We start from the raw sequence: 20077 nt of genomic DNA, 5'->3' as shown, positions 1-20077 counted from the left end.
GTGGGTCTGTTTTTAAGCCAGTACCAAATTGTCTTGATTACTGTGCCTTTGTAGTAGAGCTTGGTGTCAGGGAGTGTGATCCCCCCAGCTTTGTTCTTTCTTCTCAGGATTACTTTGGCTATTTGGGGTCTTTTGTGGTTCCATATGAATTTTAGAAGTATTTGCTCTCATTCGTTGAAGAATGCTGTTGGTATTTTGATAGGGATTGCATTGAGTCTGTAGGTTGCTTTAGTCAGGATGGCGAAGCCTTTTCTGTTTCTAGGACAGGTCCACTAATGGCCGTGGGATGGTAACACCAGATTGTTAGGCTTCTGTCTAATGCAGGAATTAATACTACTGGTTGTTTTCTTCATTGTGTATATAAGGCTGTTAAATGAATTCCTAACATAAACTCTTGTTTGTACTTGAAGTGAGTATGAAGATTTATACTTAGAAAGAGGGTATAGCATGAGAGATTGAGTTCTGGTGTAGAATGTAACTGGATGCTTACATTAATGAAATACTATTTTGTGGCTTATATAAACTAGACTGTTGACTTTAGTCCCTGTGTACGCATGTAGTTGTCAATGATTGTTTTTTGTAGGACTGTGAAGATCCCAATCCTCTGATTCGGGCCTTGGCAGTTAGAAACATGGGGTGTATCCGTGTGGACAAGATTACAGAATATCTCTGTGAGCCCCTTCGGAAGTGCTTGAAGGATGAAGATCCCTATGTTCGGAAAACAGCAGCAGTCTGCGTGGCAAAACTCCATGATATCAATGCCCAAATGGTGGAAGATCAGGGATTTCTGGATTCTCTGCGGGATCTCATAGCAGATTCAAATCCTATGGTAATAAGATGCTGCTTTTTTTTATAAGAGCAGTGTTTAAAATGGGTCCCTTTAAAAAAGCATGTTTAAAACAAATCTTATCTTTGGGACATTAAACCATAGGTTAGCTATGGAAAGCATGACTTCTGTGTCTACCATAGTTTGTCTCTCTCACACCCTAGGTATTTCTGAGGTGAAAACCAAGTACGAAAGTACAGGGATCTTAAAGCAAACCTCTGCATCATCCCTACCCCTGTATTTGTTAAAAAACAAACATATTCTTCATCATTTTTTTAAGGAGGTTTCACCTTAACTTTATATCAATTTTTTAAAAGATTACTTCTTCAGATAGATGTTTGTGGTATTTTCTGGTAGTGTGGGAATAGAAACCTAATAAAAGGTACCATTACTGGCTAATGACTATAATGAATTCTTCTGCAGGAGAATTGTAGGACGAGATTATTTTTAGCCAACTTAATTATGTTCAGATGTTTGGCGGCTAGAACATATTTCTCTTACTGACATTTTAAACTTTTCCTGTACAATGAATGGGCATGAGTCCTAAGTGGTACTTTGACTCTCTTAGTGACGGAAGCTCATTTGAAACTAGTGATTGGTCCCAAAGTATCATTTACCAAGAAGATGGAGGACTATAGCTACGTTCTCTCCCCATTTTTCCTAATGAATTATTTACTTGGAGGTGAATTACATTAAGAGTTAATCAGTGGGTAACCTCTGAATACATTTTTTTGGTTGAACTTTTTGAAATAGATGGACATGTCTGCTTTGACCTCTCCTTTGGTTTGTCTTACTCTTTGGATAGCCATGGATTCTGTTTTATAATGTCCTTCAACTTTTAGTACCGAAGTCTAAGGATGACGCAAGCCACATTTTTTTAAAGGTACTGAGATACTAGCTATCATCAGGAATCTTTTAGCCGCCTCCTGGGCATAGAAGTGGGTGTGTGTTTGTATGTGTTTAAACCATGACTTCTGACAGGGTTGCCACCAGTGTTCAAGGATTCAACCCTGCCTTTTCCCCCTCAAGCAGCACTGTATGACACCTTTTTAAAAAATTCATAGATTTATAAGGCAGTAATATCTGTTTTTTAGAATATTGAGCTGGCACCCACTTGTGCTTTTGGTGTTGCTTTTGATTCAGTGTGTTATTCTGAGCAACTGTCTTTGAAATTTTCTGCCTACGGACAAATGTGAAAATGTTTTGCCTGCACACTCCAAGTTTTGGGCATCCAGATGAGCAGGATATCACATACCCTGTGGAAACTTGTTGAACATTCAGTGGGGTTAAGAATGTGGAGTGGGATGAGGTAGAAATGCGTTGTATCTCGTACAGGCAATTCCATTTGGGAGAGAAAAAGGCGTTTTTACACTGACGTAAGTTCTTCAAAGCAGGACCTATAAAGTCAGATGGTCAGGGATACGGACTAACAGAGTTTAGTAAAGGCTTTTTTTTTCTGGTACCTAAGAAGCACTTAAAGATCTTTATTCAGGTGAATTGAGAGGTTGAGATTATCTGGAACAAGCCTAAGTTGTCTGATTTATTCAAAGTTTTCATTGTAGAGGATGGGCTGTTTTTTACATAGTCCATAGTACTGATGGGAATTTTCAAACATACTCAAAAGTAGAGTGACTAAATGAATAAACTAAATATAAAATGAATCCATGAACCCATTTACTATCACCACAATCAGTAATTATCAGTACATGCCAGTCATGGGTCACTATTTACTATAACATAGTAACTATAGTCCTTTTTAATAATTCTCAACCTGGTTTTACTACAAATCAGCAAATGATTTGGGGAAATTTTACAAAGTATCTTTGAGAAAACTTCTGGAGGGAATTTAAGGTCACTTGGTAGATTTTTTAGGAACCGTTTCAGGAATGCCTTTTGTTTTATTGTATCTTTATTGCATATTTTCTTAGAGCAGGTGTCAGCATTTGGTCCTAAACTGTTGGACCTACTTCCCCCTAAACAGAGTATCTTTCTGGTTCTTGTCAGATTTCTCAGTAGCAGATCTTTCCCTGATACTGTTCAGCCTATTGCAACCAGGGTGCCCAGGGTGCAAAATTCAAGGAAGCATTTGCTCTCAGGTGCCGACTCTGAACTTATGTAAGCCTGAGAGTGGGGTGGCTCTTTACAGTATGTGCCGGAGTGGCTTGCCTTACTCTTCTCCTGGCTTTGTTTTACAGACTCATTTTTAAATCATGTTTTGAGTTCTTCATTCTTGTTGTTTTAGTGAAGGACTTGAAAGGCTTGGACTAATAGGTAGCCAACACACATACACACATGCCTACTTTTGATCTTGAATCCATACTTTTCCATCTCAACTGTATGTCCTGCTTTTTGCCAGATAGTATTAAAACTATCATTAGACCACAGATCTTCCTTTAGGAGTTCGATCAAATGGTGTTGATGGGAAACAGGTAAGTGTGTGAGTGTTAAGCACCTTCCAAGATGTAATGGTGGAATGTAAGGTGTAGTAGCTCAAACATACGAAAATCTCCTAAGGCTTATGCTGACCCTCTGTCATTAGGAAACAGGAAATTTAAATTTAAGTGTATTCTGTGCCAGGCACAGTGATGAGTGCTTTTACTTACAGTGTTTTACTTAGTTGTCATATCTTCCCAGTGATGTGGAGGTTATGTACTACATCTAGATATGTATACTCAGAGAGGCTAAGGAATTATCCCAGAGTCATATAGCTAGTGGTAATGTAACCGGGTTCTATTCCAGTTCTTAGTCCCAGTACCCATTATTGGTCCTCACCTTAATGGATGTATGTCTACAACAGCATTTTCTCAAAACAGTTAAAAATTTGAACATGAAGGCCTTTAATTATTTTTAAACTGTTTTAATATGTAAATCCTCTCAGTCCTCTTGTTCTGATAATGGGTATGAGTTCTACTTTACTGCTCTTGAGGGGTAGTTTGGGTCTACTTTTTTGGAAGTTGCTCCACACAGTGGCAGCCCTATTACCAGCAAGTAGTAAAATCACTTGCAAAAAAAAAACAACACTTCTAGGGGGTTCTGCCTTTGTAGTTCCCTTGTAGCTCACTTCAGAAAGATATCCTAGATGTGAAGGCCCCCGACCATCAGCAGATGTGACCTTGACGTCTGAGAGTGAACTGTTGGTCAAGGTCTGGCTACTCTTGGGGTTCTGTGGACCTCCAGGCTTGTTCCTGGATGGTGTAGCTTGCTACAAGTAAAGAACTATTTTATGTTCATTCCCTGTCTTTTTTGGTCTTCATTTTCCTGCAGTTGTTTTACCTTTATACTTGAGTTAAAGCTGACTTACAGTGAAATACGGATTGAAAGAGAACAGACTTCAAAGTAAAAAAGTCTCACTGTTAAGTTGTAGTGTAACCTCCCTGAGTCTGTTTCCTCTTCTGTAGAGTGAGGGGTGCTGTGTCAGAGAGTTGTTGGGAGTATTAATTGAGCTTTTGCATAAAAGTACCTTGCTTGTGGGAGCTAATGAGATGACGGCTGCAGCTTCTGTAATTATTAAATAGATATTAGGCAAAAGTTAACATTATTGCTAAAATATTTAATGATTCAGATGATTCCTGTGGTATTTGTGTAGTGGATCCTTTTCTGAGGGAATTAGAGCTAAACTTGTTTTCAGGTGCAGATTTTATTAATCCATTATTTTGCAAGTAAACCTGTATTCAGAATGAGGAAACACTGTGGAGTGACAGGAAAACAGCTCCCAGGATTTCTTCACAAATGTCACTTTGCACTTTTCAATGATAGACTGTTCTCTGACGTTTTTGCCCACACTTTAGGATTTTCCCTCCTTAATACGGTGTTTCTTTTCTTTCTCAGAGGTGTTTTGAGGTATTCCAACTTCAGTTACCATATGTTTAAATCTGCCACTTGAGACTCTCTTGACAGCCCCACAACATGGGCTTTGCTTGTTAGTGAGCCCAGTTTTAAGTCCCTTTGGCTTAGGGACTTAGCCCCCTTTGGTCTCCATCTTCTAAGCCTTCTCGGTTCAGATTCCATCACTCTGAGAGCTGCCCATGGGAATACCCCTCTTCCACAGCTCTGTCTTCTCTGCAAAAGCACAAACTGCTGAATTAGTTAAAAAAAAATAATTTGTTGAAGGCTCTTGTGCAGAAGCAGCATGCTCTCAGAAAAGCCTCCCCTTGGCCCATTATAGCCTTTAGCAAAGGTTCTAGTTAAACTGTCAGCTTCTTTTAATTTGAACTTATTCTGGACAGCTGTTTATGAGAAATACTTTTCTTCCCAGAAATACTGTATTTTAACCATGCACTAGCCAGCATGTAGAAGCAGCAGGGTATTGTGGCAGAGGTTCTTAGCTGGAGGTGATTTTGATCCCCAGGGAACGTTTGGCAATGTCTGGAAACACTCAGTTGTCATAGCTGATGAAAGGGGTGCTGCTGGCATCTAGTAGGTAGAGTCTAGGGGTACCTTAAACATTCTGCAGTGCACAGGGCAGCCTTACAACACAGAGTTGTTTGTCCTGAAGTGTCAGTGGTGCTGCTAAGGTTGTGAACAGTGGAGTTGTGGAAATAGCACATAGCCTTTAGGGCAAGAGTGCCTGCTGTTTTGAGTCCTGACTTGACTTCTTACTAGTTATTTTAAATGAGCCGCAGTATCCTCATGTGTGAAACAGAGGTAAAATGCCTATTTTACTGGATTATTTTGGACACGAAGGACTTTATTTATAATGCTTGGTATACAGTAAATGCTTAATAAACCGCAGCTATTCTTGAGGAACAGACCTACCATCATGCAGGCTTTGATTTTTGTAATTTTATTTAGGACTTAGGAGGTTTACTTTATTGTGGCTTGTTGTCAGTGTGAGATTATAATAAATCCTGGAAAACTCAGGTCTCTCTAGGTCACTTTGTAAATTCCAGAAGGATTTTTGTCAGAAATATTTGGTGTCCATGTGGGCCATGTTAAATTGTCTATTAAAGATAGGCCTAGAACAAAGAGAAAACCTTAATAACCTCACTTGATTTAGTAGTTTGACTTCTTTTATTCCCAAATATATATGAGTAGGATAGTTATAAAATTAAAATATTATACCCAAGTGATACTAGAAATGCCTAATGCTCATCATGCCAAATGTCCATAAAGAAGTCCCAGAGCTGGTAGAATTTTCGTCATGCATGAGAGTGTCAGTGTGTGGTCGGCAATTGACAGGAGTAATGTAGGAGGTAGTACGTTCAGTCTGTGTCTGGATCCCCTAAGTGAGTAATGTTATATTTCGTACTAAAAGAGGAGCCACTGTTAATTTCTGCAGGATTGGAGTTGTTGTGTAAGTGGAATCCTTGGAGGCTACTTTGATTTAAGTCCAATTACCAGCTCTTGAATTTCCCACTGGTTCATCTGAGTGCTTTTCGGTCTCTACTTAGAGAGGAAGCAAGTCATTTCTATTTTCCTTTATACTAAAACTTATAGAAATCTTTTTCTGTGTATTCTCATTTTTTAAAAAACATCAGTTTATTTATATTATTACGAACTTAGGTGTTTTTTTTTTGTCTTAGCTCATTTGGGGGAGAATAAGTTTAGATTTATAGAAAAGTTGCAAAGACAGTACAGCAGGTTCCCGTAGGCCTTTCATTCAATTTCACTTACTGTTAACTGTTACCATCTTACGTGATCATGTCACATTTATCAAAACTAAGAAATTAACATTGGTACATTACTATTAAGTAATGTATAGGCTATTTGAATTTTACCTGTTTCAACACAAATGTCTTTTTCTATTCTAGGATTCAATCCAGGATACCAAAATGTATTTAATCACTTCTTTTTATAAACAGTTGACTCTATATGAAAGTATCTCAAAAACAGAAAAGTGCTTTGTAACTGAAATTTTTTAACCACTCCATAGTGGTTAAAATTTAGGCTCTGGAACCAAACAGACTAGGATTTGTATCCTGGTTTTGCCGGATGTTAGCTGTGTGGTCTTTCTAAACTTCTCAGTATCCTCATTTCCAAATTGGGAATTGTAAACAATGCTTCTATTATGCAATTGTTGTGAGCATTCAAGGATATTAAGTTTGCAGAGAACTTAATACTGGACCTCATATAGAGGTAATTTGATAAGCCCTTAATAAAAATAACAAACATTTATAATCTATATTGTACAGTGAGCATGGTGCTAGATGTTAATGAGTTTAGAAGGGTTAATCTTTCAATGGCAAGTGGATATTTTTACAGATAACCTAATTCTTTTGTGTATGTTATTTAAGGCCAGACATAGTTTTTTTAGGGTAACACTGAGGGCAGCTTGCCCATAAATGAAGTTACATCTCTTTACAATATTACTGCGTCATTCTCAATTACTTTTAAAAAGTAAGTGTTCAAGGATGTACCTTTAAGGCAGTTTTCATCACAACTTCCTGAAAACTAGGTCTGTTGTACACATTAATTCAGTAATGTACCAAAGATCATGGCTTATCATTTCTTAGTGTCCCCTTTTAGATAATTTCAAGGCTCTAAATTGGAGAAGGATTATTTTACTGTCGAAAGGATGATTGTAAGCGTTAGGAAAATAACTTGTGTTGTTTTGTACATGTTGCAGCATTCTTTAGTGTGATTTTAGGGTCAGTGAGTCAAGTAACTCCTTGATTCTTAAGAGTGCCTTTTGTCCATTTGTAGGTACTTATTTGTAGTGTTTTGGCTTTGAGAATATTTCTGTTTTTTTCTTACCACATCTTAAACCATGTAAGTAGTGAATTTTTTTGAGTCTACTTTGAAAATCGCTTCTTGTTACCATGTATTCAAAGTTTCTTGCCATAATGAGATCAGCTAAGTAGATGTTGAGTCAACTTCCTAATTCCAGGGAAGAAGATGGGAAAAAAAATCCAACAGTGTAGAATGTATTATAGTTGATATGTTACCTGTTAGCATTCTGGACAGTGTCTTAGATTAAAGCCTGAGCTGTAAGTGTTACTTGTTTGAGGGGGAGAGTTAACTGGTACTGCATTGTCTCTGTGTCCTTAAGGAGAGGACAATGACTGAAACATTCTTAGACCAAATATATGTTAAAGCCCCATGCTTTAACATGTCCTTTGAGGCAAACTCCATGAAGGAGAAAGTGAGATCGCAAACTGTTGCTGATTTTTAGAAGGATAAAAAATATGTAAACCACCTATTTATTTAATCATAATAGTTCTGGTCAGTTATTCTACAGCTTTCAGCGTATTCAGGTCTTCAGGGGCACCCAGCCGAAAGAGTTGCAAATTGAACTGGAAAGCTGATTGTGTGACCTTGAAGGTCATTGCTTAGAATTGAAAATTCTCTAAAAAGTAATTTAGTTAATAGGAGGAAGGCACTGTTTTGGAAAGTGCTATCTTGGGTTCTGAAGCTGTGAAAATAAGTGGAAGGAGTGCAGGATGAAAACCATTGAAAGGAACAGGCAAGTGTGTGAGAGATTTCTCATAAAGGAGCTTCTGTCTCTGATACTCCACTTCCACTGTGTACCTGGATTTCCTCTGGGGTTCTTTTTTACAGGATCACTTTTATTCTAACCATACCCCTGCTGCTCCAGCTTGCTCCTTTAAAAAAAGAAAAGTCAAATTCATGTCCTGCATCTAAGGTAGGGGTAGCTATAAATAAGATTTTGTAACTGGAGAGTAAATCTTGCCTCTTTCAAATGCTGCCAGGATATGATTATCTCTGAAATATATGAAGTAGAAGAATACATTTTCCTCTCCATGTAAATCTGCATGTCACCTTTGCCTGGAATAATATTTTGATATATCTCCCCCAACTTTTATTTTTCTTTCCCTTCCCCCCCATTGCAGGTCACAGCTCTTGGAACTTGCTTAGAGTGATTAGTACTCTGTCTCTAGAGTACTAGTTAGACTGTGGTATCAGATATAGGCCTAGAGTTCATATTTAAGCACTACCCCTTTCTGGCTATATTGAGTAAGCAAGTCACAGAATTTCTCTAACCCCATTTATAAATTAATTTTTAAAACCTGTTTTCTTTATCTGTAATAAGTGGATTTTGATAGCAGCTACATCAGAGTTGCTGTGAGCATGAATGGTGCACAGTAAGTCTTCAATAAACTTTAGCTATCATTGTCTTTTTGTACAACTCATTCTATTAAGTATAGGTCAGAATGCAAATTGCTTACTTTAAAGGACATTCAGCAGGCTCCAAGGGTTCATAGAAGTACTAAATTGAAGAGAAGTCTAGTTAAGGCAGAGAAAGATTTGTCTAGTTTTGAGTGTGATTTTATATGTATCTTCTGGCAAGATGAAATATAAAATATTATTTTTACTCTATGGATGTGTTCTTTTGTAGCCTAGATGCCAACTTTTTATAAATCGACCAATGTACTGAAGAAACTCACTTAAGAAAACCTATTTGAAAATCCATTTTTAAAGCAAAACTTGCTTTAGAAACCCTTTCTTTCTTGGGAAGTCTAGTTTTTCACTGTTGTCTTCATGTTCTTTTAGTATTTCCTAAGAAAAATGGCAATTTTCTAGGGGGAAAAATACTAACATGTGTTAGTTACAGTTCAAATTCAGAGTGATGGTTCAAGTAAAAGAGAGAACTTTGTTTTAATATATGGTATCAAGGCAGTTACTGCAAGGGTTTGATTTGTTCTTTGTGATACTGATTTATTTTTTGGAGGCTTTCTAGGAAGAGGAAGTAAATCTTAAGTTTCAATTTTAATTTTAAAGTTTATTTTTTTAAATTGGCAATATAAAAAGAAAATCAACAATATAGGTACTAGGATATAGTACAAAAATCTGGAGAAACAGAGTATAAACATTGACAATTGAATCATCCTGTATACCCTAGTTAGCCATCCAGTTGCTGTCTTGAAGTCAGTTTCTTTCTTTTTCTACTTAAAATTCAGTGTAACTGGCTTATTTTAAGTTTCCAGGAAAGACTGAGAGAAACATGGCTTATTGACCAGGAGAACTCTAAGCAGTCTCTTATGAGCCTGCTTTGGTACATTTCTGAAAATGTAACAGCCTGAATGTGAAGATGTGGAGATGAAAGGGAGAAGGTAGAGCTTTGTTATTGGGGGGGGGGTACATCTTTCTGGTAGATCATTGGCTCAGTGACCATTTGGCAGTGATCTCCTTTTCTCAGTGAAGGCTTTTCTAAACATGATCTTGTAATCTGGTTTCTCTGGATCTTTTCATTAGACTTACATTTCCCTATTCCCTTTCTTGTTTTAATGTGATAATAAGCAGAAATCGCCTGTTTTACCACCAGAACATATGCTTTATTAGCTGCATTATATACTTGGTTTAATTTCCAGTTGCCTGTGATACTAACAGAGGGATTCTAATGCTTCATTCCTTTCAGCCACTGCTTTTTTTAATTACCCCAATTTTCACTTTTTCTTCTATGTCTCCTATTAATAGACCTTATGTTTAACTTAAAAAAAAAACACCATTAAAGGTTTTGGCTGGCAGCAATAGTAAATGTGGTAGGATGTTTTATTTTGGACAACTGGTTACCAAGACTGGGCATATGTTGGCAGCAATAGATGAAAACAATATTTGGTCTTCCTGTATGACATTTTGATCCTTTATCCTGTAATTGAATCTATCAAGTGTATCATGCATGGGAAATAAAATAACCTTTTTCCTGCGTGTAAAGCACTGAAATGATGGAGGGGATTATTCTTTCACTCTTTATGCCTTTAGTTTTCACTAAATGCCATCTTGATGGCGGAGTCAGCAAATAAAAATTAAGTCAGAAAACAACTTCATATATGCTACCATGTCATAGGTGGACTAGTTGTTTCTTCCCAATTTGTCTTAATAACAAAAATACTGTATCCATAACCATATTTACCACAAGTCGTTGATTTCTCATCTTGCAATTTTTGTTGTGATCATAAAATTATAGCTAAAGATGATTCTATTTGTGGCATTATCATTCACACAATAATGGATATTGCTATAAATGTATTATTCAGCTAAAAAGTCATATTCTCTCGACACTTACTTTCTAGGTAAAAACATGCTAGAATAAACCGCCGGCTACCTAGATAATACGGGTATTCAAATAGTTAAATTGTGGCCAATATCTTTCTTTTCTTTCCAGCAAAAGGATAATCACACAACTCTTAGTTTCTCAAGCTTTTTACAAGGGACTTTAGCAAGAACTACAATGAGCTGACATTTTTGAGAATTTTTTTTTTTTGAGAAGATGGGTTTTTATTTCTTCTTTAAAAAATAAATAAATACAATGAATACACTGGCAGAGAGTGTCTTTGATATATGTAAGTAATTACTGAAGCTGCTCTCTCCCCTCATGTCTCATTTGTACTTAAGAATATTTATATTTAGCCTTACCTTGCTATTTTTAGTAACAACTGGGAGCCTCACAGCAAACATGGTTTTAAATTGACTTGTACAGGACCGTTGTGTAGTTTTTCTGTTGTTTTATTTTTAGGTGTTGTTGGAGTTTTTAAGTTAAACATTGATTGGTTGTAGATTTGTCAGTTATATTAAAAACCTATAATTTTGGGAAAACTTAAAATTTGTTTTCATTTCATTTTGTTTATTTTGCAGCTTATGTGGATTCCTAGATCTGTAAGTCAGGATACAAGTATAGTTTTTAAATTTGGTAGCAATTTTTCATTTATTGTACTTCCTGAAAGGAGGATACAGTTGAGATACCATAATCACTGATTCTAAGATGCCAGTGATTGTAAGATGCATTGATATTTTCTGTGGTACCTGGAAAGAAAAATACTTCCTATTAAACTTACATGCTATTGATTACAAAAGGCATCCCAGTTTGAGGTGTGAATGTAAAAAATTTCAACTTACCCTTAATTAATTATGCTGTTATTATCACCTTAAATTTGCACAAGGCTTTGTAGATGCGCTTATACATATGTCATCTGATTTTATCTTCAAACTAAAATCGATGTTTGGATTAAATTATTCCCAGTTTTCAGATGAGGAAACTGAATTTCACAGAGATTGAAGGTTTGTGGCAATCCTGCATCAAGCAAGTCTTTCAGCACCATTTGTCCAACACCATTTGCTCACTTTATGTCTCTGTTGTCATGTTTGGCAATTCTTGCAATATTTCAAACTTTTTCATTATTATTATATTTGTTATGGTGATCTGTGACAAACTTGCCAAAAGCTTAGATGTGGTTAGAATATTTTTTAACAATAAAGTATTTTTTAATTAAGACATACACATTTTTTTAATGCTATGCTACACTTAATAAACTGCAGTATATGTAACATAACTTTTATATGCACTGAGAAACCAAAAAATTCATTCGACTCAGTTTATTTCAGTGTTCACCTTGGTGCAGTCACTGAGCTAAGGTGTGCTTGTATGTTTTGAAAGCAGTTTTATCTGTTTATGCTGCCTGTGGAAATGTTCAGGAATAGTAATGACTTGATATCTATAAAGTGAGTTAGAGAAGGTTAAGTATTTGTCTGTAGATGTACTGTTTTTGGTAAATCAAAGTCTTACCTGCTTCTTTCCCAGGTGGTGGCTAATGCTGTAGCAGCATTATCTGAAATCAGTGAATCTCACCCAAATAGCAACTTACTTGATCTGAACCCACAGAACATTAATAAGCTGCTGACAGCCCTGAATGAGTGCACCGAATGGGGCCAGATTTTCATCCTGGACTGCCTGTCTAATTACAACCCTAAAGATGACCGGGAGGCTCAGAGGTCAGTCTGTTTGCCTGCATGGTGTCTGGGAGTCTTGTCTGATTGAACAAGTTCTAGTGTCTGTATGAGAATAAGGGTCTGTTATGTTGAGGAAGATCAGTGGCTTATGGGATAGATACTGCTGTCCTCGTGGTACTTTCTCATTCAATTTAGGAACATTTTAGGTGGTGGAGTAAACCATGAAAAAATAGCTTTTCTTAAGCAGTGTGTGTTTTTCATTTCTTATGTGAGCAGTACAGTTGATTTCTCCTAAAATCTGCCTCATCGTGGTCTCACATCTCCATACAGCGGTTCCTGGCCATTTGACAAACAACGGTTTCTGAGTGTCTCATTGTAGTGACAAACTTTCACTCTGTCAGGTACATAGTAAGTGGCTTGATAGGAATTAATTGATCTGAGCTATACCTGTAATTTAGTACTAGGTAAAGTGTGTTTGCACCACACACACAAAAAATTTCTATATTTAAAGTATTACAATAGATACAGAAATCAAAGCACTCTGAATTTAGAGAAGATTTTTAAAGGTACACCTGGATTGTTCTCAGCCCTTTGCTCCTTTCATGTTACAAATTTTCTCTATCAGAAATGAACTCCTACTAAATTTCATATACACATACTCACATTTTAGTTTACAGAGTTGGAATCTTCACCAATTTTTATGAGCATTTTATGTATATAGGCATTGTAGTAGGCAAAGTACTTCTGAAGAAATATTGGCTTTGTATTAAAGCTGACATATTTTAATTATGGTAGATAAGAACCTTCCTTGCCTGGCTGAAGCTCAAGCTACTATAACGTAAGTGCTCTTCACTTGTCTGGGAAATTGTTCCCTCTGGACTTCACTAAAGTTTACCTTGATAGATCCTTTCACTCATTGAAAGTACAAGTATCTTCTGGAAAGAACTTTACGATGATAAAATTTTATTTTCTGTTGGTCATTGACATCTCACACTTAATTACTCAGCAAATATTTTTTGAGTCCATGCTCTTCTAGGCCCTGAGGATATAGAAGTGGATGGGCAGAAATTGTAGCCCTCCTGGAACACTTATTCTGAGGGATGGGGACAGAAGTACATATTATATGTATATATAGTAGAATACGTAATATGTCAGATGATGATAAGTGCTAAGAAGAAAGGTAAAGCAGGGAAAGATCTAAGCGATACTGGCCACTTGGGACTAGTCAGGGAAGGCCTTCCTGAGCAGGTGGCATTTGTATAAAGACCTGAAGGAGGTCAAGGAATTTAGTCAAGTAGATCTAGGAGGAAAGGAGAGAAACAGTTTATCTTGTATCCTTAACTGAATATAGGTAACTAGCTGCTCATGTTGCATAAGAGCTATAAAAGATTAATTTCTGAAGAACGCTCGAAAGATAACTCAGTATTCAAGATTTCGTAAGGCATGTAAGTGTACGTGGCAGGAGCTAAGACAAGGAGAAAAGGTTGAGAGAATATTTCAGTGCTTCTGTTAAAAAAACAAACAAAAACCCTTTGAAAGATTCTCTTATTCTGAAGACAAGCAGTTGGGTAGTTTTCTCTGTCAACCCACTTCTTCCTGCATCTTACAATGAAACCTTCAGCCACACTTGGATGGTATCTCTCACTATGAAATAATACTCAGAATGCTTAATTTGACTTCCTGTATGTTGAGGAGAAATAGGCTGTGAGGCAGGGAGCTCTTACATAATAAGGGGACACAGAACTCTGAAAAGGAAGGTAAATAGTGTGAGCTTCAAGTGTTTGGTTTAGTAGCCAGTTTCCTTCCAGTTTGAATATCCCTTATTGTTGATTTCCTAAAGTCTACCACTGTACATGCTCTGCCTGTAGTTTGCTGGCTTTGCAGTATTGGATCCCAGTTTTATTACCTATGCTTGGAACTTTGACTTATCTAATTGATTCTTTAAGTTCCTATACTTGGGCCATGGAACTCTGACACATTATAGACTGGATTAAGCACAGAAATTATAACTCAAGCTGTTAATCTTCCTTTTCTGCCCTCAGCATCTGTGAGCGGGTAGCTCCCCGACTATCTCATGCCAACTCAGCAGTGGTGCTTTCAGCAGTAAAAGTCCTAATGAAATTTCTAGAGTTATTACCTAAGGACTCTGACTACTACAATATGCTGCTGAAGAAGTTGGCCCCTCCACTTGTCACTTTACTGTCTGGGGAGCCAGAGGTGCAGTACGTCGCCCTGAGGAACATCAACCTAATTGTCCAGAAAAGGTTGGGAAAAAATGAACTAGTGATGATTTAAGTGTTTATCATTTTGAATTAAACTGAATATCGATATATAAAGAGGCAATTGTTAAGCTGTGTTTAATGTATGGAAATGAAAATGTGTGGCCGAGCAACTTGCTCAGAGTCAGCAGGGCATTGATTTCAGAGTGTTCCTGTAATAAATGCTTGGTGTTGCTCTCCAGTTGGGTTTGTTTTCTGAGGGCCTCTTAATGGTATCCTAGCTACTGCCTGCTTAATATGGAGCAGGCCATTATCTGGAGGCAGATTGTCATTCTCCCAGCAATTCTTTTTGGCAGTATATATCCTGACCATTAAAAAGGCTAAAATAGTCTGCCAAATAGACAGTTAAAGGGATGTAGAGGAAGTTTGTGGGTTTTTCCCTGGGGCGAGTGGATAGGGAGCAGAGAGGCACAGCTTAGGTATCAATACAGACTTAGTAGGATATATCAATATATGTCTCACTTTTCTTATCTCGGGTTTCTTCATTCCACAGGCCTGAAATCTTGAAGCAGGAAATCAAAGTCTTCTTTGTGAAGTACAATGACCCTATCTATGTTAAACTAGAGAAGTTGGACATAATGATTCACTTGGCATCCCAAGCCAACATTGCTCAGGTGGGATCTAAAGCAGACTCAAATTATTTATAGTGACTTAGATCTTAAGGTCTGGCTTTCAGAAAAAGGTAGACCATGAAATTGCTGTTTGAAAATGCTTAGTCATTGTCCACTTCTGGATTTTTACCAGGTTCTAGCAGAACTGAAGGAGTATGCCACAGAGGTGGATGTTGACTTTGTTCGCAAAGCTGTGCGGGCCATTGGGAGGTGCGCCATCAAGGTGGAGGCAAGTGTCTGGTGGTAGCTCTGATCACTTCAGGGGATTCTGAGTATTCACTCCTTTCTTTAAAATACATTTTTAAAGTTTATTAAAGGAATAAAGGACATAGTTAAAATATTAAAGAACTTTTAGTAAAAAGCAGGTGTCCCTGGTCCCTCCCCTGCCAGAGAGAATCATTTTGACTGTTTCTCATTTTAGTTGTTTTGATTATTTCTGTATCTCTAATATGTTTGTGTTTTACTTTTTGATTTACCAATTATAGACATTGTCTATTAACTTTCTGCTATGACGTAAGCAACTTAGTTCATATATCCTACCATTCCTACTTCTACCCTCCTATTCTCTGGTATAGTTATACCATGAAATTTATGTTCCTTTATTGATTATCCTTATAAATTGAGATAATACACCTATATCTCTTGTTCTGTCAACTGTAGTCCTGCAAAACAGTATGCATACTGTGACTGTAAATATGTAGAGTCACCACAGTACACATAATAGTTATTTTCTTACACAGACTTCTTTTTCTCAAGTTTTATGATGGCCTCTTTTTCTTGAATTGTGTGTCTTCATTCTAACCCTATCTTCAACCAGCTTTTCAAGCTTATATCAAATCTGTATAAACATTTTGTCCTAGTCCCTTTGAGCTTCTAGTCCTCTGTCCTCTCTCTTCTTCCAGTCTGGCTGATTGCTTTCTTGGCCTCTGCACAGCCATCATTCCATACAGCCTCTCTTCATTGCTGTTTCTTGTCATTGGTACGTTTTTGTAGTGATCCCTTTTTTTGTGGTTGTAGTAGGTTCTCAGTCTGGGATATGAATTGTTGTTTGTTTCTGCAGTTTGAATTGAATCATCTGGGGTATTATATGGGTGACGTTTTCTTGTGTATATATATAGCTTTTCAATTAAGGTGTTTACCATGCATATAGTAAATTGCAGCCCATTTATATTAAGAATGAGATGACAGAAAGTTCACTAGGATTTCTGTGCACCTGTAGGTAACACTTTGTATTCGCAGGTTTTCTGCTTTAGGGCAGGGAGTTGATCTTGGTAGTCCTGGAGCCTCTCTGTGGTCTTACAGGGCCGATTGGTTTCTAGCTTGGTTGCAGCCTTCCAGTAGGTATATGAGCTACAACTTGCATTGCCCTGCTTCATCAGTCACCAGTCCTCCACTTGTTTTTCCTCATTCAGAAATTTGTTGAAAATATTGATGGCCTCTATTCACTGTGATTGGTAGATTCAGAACTCTGTATTTGTTCTTACTCCTTGACTGTGTGCAGTTCTGCTTAGATTCAGTGTTGGACCATGTGATTTCTCAAGGATCCTAAACTAATTTGTGCAGTATGTCCAGCCAGGACTTCATGAGAAAAAAAGGAAACATCCTGTGTCAAAGAAGCTTCTATGAAAGCCCAGTTCCTAATTGCCCTTCCTTGTTTTTATTCAACTCAGTGATTCTTCATTAGTTAACCACTGATACATCATTTAGTAAACTAGCTGTTACAGCAAGGAGTTAATTAATCCTCTCTCCTCCTGGTTCTTCTCAGTTGCTTCAGATTCTTAATACAGTTCTGTCACTCCATTTCAGAAATGGGAAAGTCTGTTACATCTTTTTTTTTATTACCACACTTCACATACTTACCTGTCTTTTTTCTTTTTCTTACTGAGGTATAACCACCTACTTAAGGTAGATAGTTTTCAAAAGAATTGTGGTAGCTTAAGAGTTTCTTTTTGCTTTTCACTGCCACACTGTCATTGTCTTACTGATCTCTGATAAAGTTGTAAAGAGTTGTACAAGATTATATCCAAAGTTAAAGAGATTTTTCTACCCCTGGAATTAACGATGGCCTCATGTATTGGAAATGATGGCCTCATGATGGAAATTGTTTTCAAAACATTTATATTCCTGGAGGCCATTGGTGCCATGATTGTCACTAATGGAAAAGTTGTCATAATGTGGAAGAGATAAGCTTTTCTTAATTTTTTATTAAAGTATCATTGATACACCATTTTATTTTGGTTTCAAATACACAGCACCGTGGTTGAACATTTATTTACATTATTAAGTCCTCACCCCGTCCGGTGCAGTCACTGTCCACCAACATAGTAAGATGTTTCAGCATCATGAACTACTTTCCGTGCTGTACTACTAGCCAGTGACAAACCTATATTGTGATTGTGAATTATTGTGCCCCTAATCTCTGCCCCCCGCCCCAACCTCTTACCCTTGCTAACCACTATTCCCTTCTCGGTGTGTATGAGCCTATTGCTATTTTGTTCCTTCTGTTTTGCTTTGTTTTTATACTCCACAAATGAGTGAAATCATTTGGTATTTGTCTTTCTCCACCTGGCTTATTTAACGGAGCGTAATACCCTCTAGCTCCATTCATGTCGTTGCAAATGGTAGGATTTTTCTTTTTATGTCTGAATAATAATCCATTGTGTATGTACCACATCTTCTTTATCCATTCATCTTTTGATGAACACTTAGGTTGCTTCCATATCTTGGCTATAGCAAATAGTATGGCAAAAAACATAGGGGTGCATATCTCCTTTTGAATCCAGGATCTTGTTTTCTTTGGGTAAATTCCTAGAAGTGGAATTCCTGGGTCAAATGGTTTTTCTATTTTTAGTTTTTTAAGGAACTTCCAAACTGCTTTCCAGTGGTTGTATCCATTTGCATTCCCACCAACAGTGTAGGAGGGTTCCCCTTTCTCTGCATCCTCACCAGCATTTGCTGTTCCTTGTCTTTTAGATAGTAGCCATTCTAATGGGTGGGAGGTGGTATCTCATTGTGGTTTTAATTTGCCATTTCACTGATGATTAGCGATGTGGAGCATCTTTTCGTGTGACTGTTGGCCATTTGAATTTCTTTGGAGAACTGTCTGTTCATATCCTCTCTACTTTTCTTAATTGAGTTACTTGTTTTTTGGGTGTTGGGGGCGTATAATTTCTTTTTGGATGTTAATCCCTTATTGAATAATTGCTTACAAGTATATTCTCCCATACTATAGGATGCCTTTTTGTTCTGCTGATGGTACCGTTTGCTGTACAGAAGTCTTTTAGTTTGATGTAGTCCCATTTGTTCATTTTTTATTTTGTTTCCCTTGACTGAGGAGATGTGTTCAGGAAAAAGTTGCTGATGTTTATATCTAAGAGATTTTTGCCTAAGTTTTCTTCTGAAAGTTTTATGGTTTCATGACTTACATTCAGGTCTTTTTGATCCAGAAGAGATAAGCTTTTGATGGCTTTCACTTCTTCCTATGACTCAGGGCTCCGTGGTGGGAAAATGAAAGTATGTGAAGAATGAATTTTCTCTGGAAAGTTGAGATCAGCCTTCAAAAGTCGTGCCTTTTTTCTAGTGCCCCGTTAGCTTTGGTTACTTGGATTTGCCTGCAAAGTTTTTGTAGAACTGTTTCAATTATGAAAGTTACCAGTTGGAAAGAGTTACCTAGTCCCCCAAACACAGTGGTTGGGAAAGGATAGGCAATGATTGCCTTGGGATAGAGGGACACGACCCAGCCAGAGAACTGTGACAGACTTGCTGTACAGCTTCTAAACTGAGCTTCTGCTTTCTCTCAGGGCCTCTTTCTCTTTTTTTCAAATGCACAGTAGGTTTCAGAGATATGACAAATGAGAAAAAAGGAATTTTCATTTAGTACTTAGCTAAGAGAACTAGGCCTATTGGAAAGTTTATGTGTCTTTAAGAGTTGGAGTTATATTTTTATCATAACTGTAAGTTCAGGTGTGTCTGCAAGTATACTGAGGTGAGGAAAATGCATTAAGTTGTTTAAGTTAAAGATCAAGCAGTATGCTGTTGAGTCAATAAATAATACCGAAAAAGCAATCCCATAGTACTGTTTTTTTATTCCAGTAACTTTTGCCTTTTTGTTTTTTTTTAATGGGTTTTACTCCCCCACCCCCAGCTTTACGGAGATATGATTTACAAGTTAAAGTTGTATGTATGTACAGTGCATACCTATTTCTTTAAGGAGAGAAGCAAACCCCTCTCCGTTCTTAATCTTCTAGATAAAATCAAATTATTTTATTTAAAATAATTTAAGGCACTAAGTTAAGACCAGGAGTTCCTTACTTCTTCGTTTTCTGTTCTTTGGTGTTCACTATTTCTTATTTGTATAGATTAAGATAAGATACTGATTTATGTCTTATCCCTTAAGTCAGAAATAAACAACATTTTCATTTTTTCCTATTAGGAAAGTCATATGTGTTTACTACATAGGGTGATAAAATAAGACAAGTCGAAATAGAACACACTGCTTTCTCTTTACCCCCATCCGTGTTCCATCTCCCAGAGATGATATAGGCTTGATTTTAAACCTTGGTTTATATAGTTCTCCATGCATGGGTGTATTTTTTCCAAAAGTGAAATCATCCTACAAATGCTATTAACTTTTGTAGTTTGCTTTTTTCACTTATTATACATGGACATTTTCCCATGTTACCAATAACATTTTGTGTCAGTTTTAGTGGTATAGACAAAATGTGTGATTGCTTCAT

The 20077-nt window shown here is 37.0% G+C and overlaps 1 protein-coding gene across 1 annotated transcript in view; it reads left to right on the top strand.

Annotated features, from left to right (window-relative positions):
* Window positions 1–20077, top strand: part of LOC118914679 (AP-2 complex subunit beta-like) — a 73425-nt gene that overhangs the window by 23220 nt on the left and 30128 nt on the right. The window contains 5 exon segments of the mRNA XM_057501211.1: window positions 584–829; window positions 12303–12493; window positions 14494–14715; window positions 15224–15344; window positions 15475–15570. Of these exon segments, the coding sequence (XP_057357194.1) occupies window positions 584–829; window positions 12303–12493; window positions 14494–14715; window positions 15224–15344; window positions 15475–15570 (876 nt within the window).

This window comes from Manis pentadactyla, chromosome 4 (genome assembly GCF_030020395.1).
Source record: "Manis pentadactyla isolate mManPen7 chromosome 4, mManPen7.hap1, whole genome shotgun sequence".
NCBI lineage: Eukaryota > Metazoa > Chordata > Mammalia > Pholidota > Manidae > Manis > Manis pentadactyla.
This window is presented reverse-complemented; position numbering and strand designations above follow the sequence as displayed.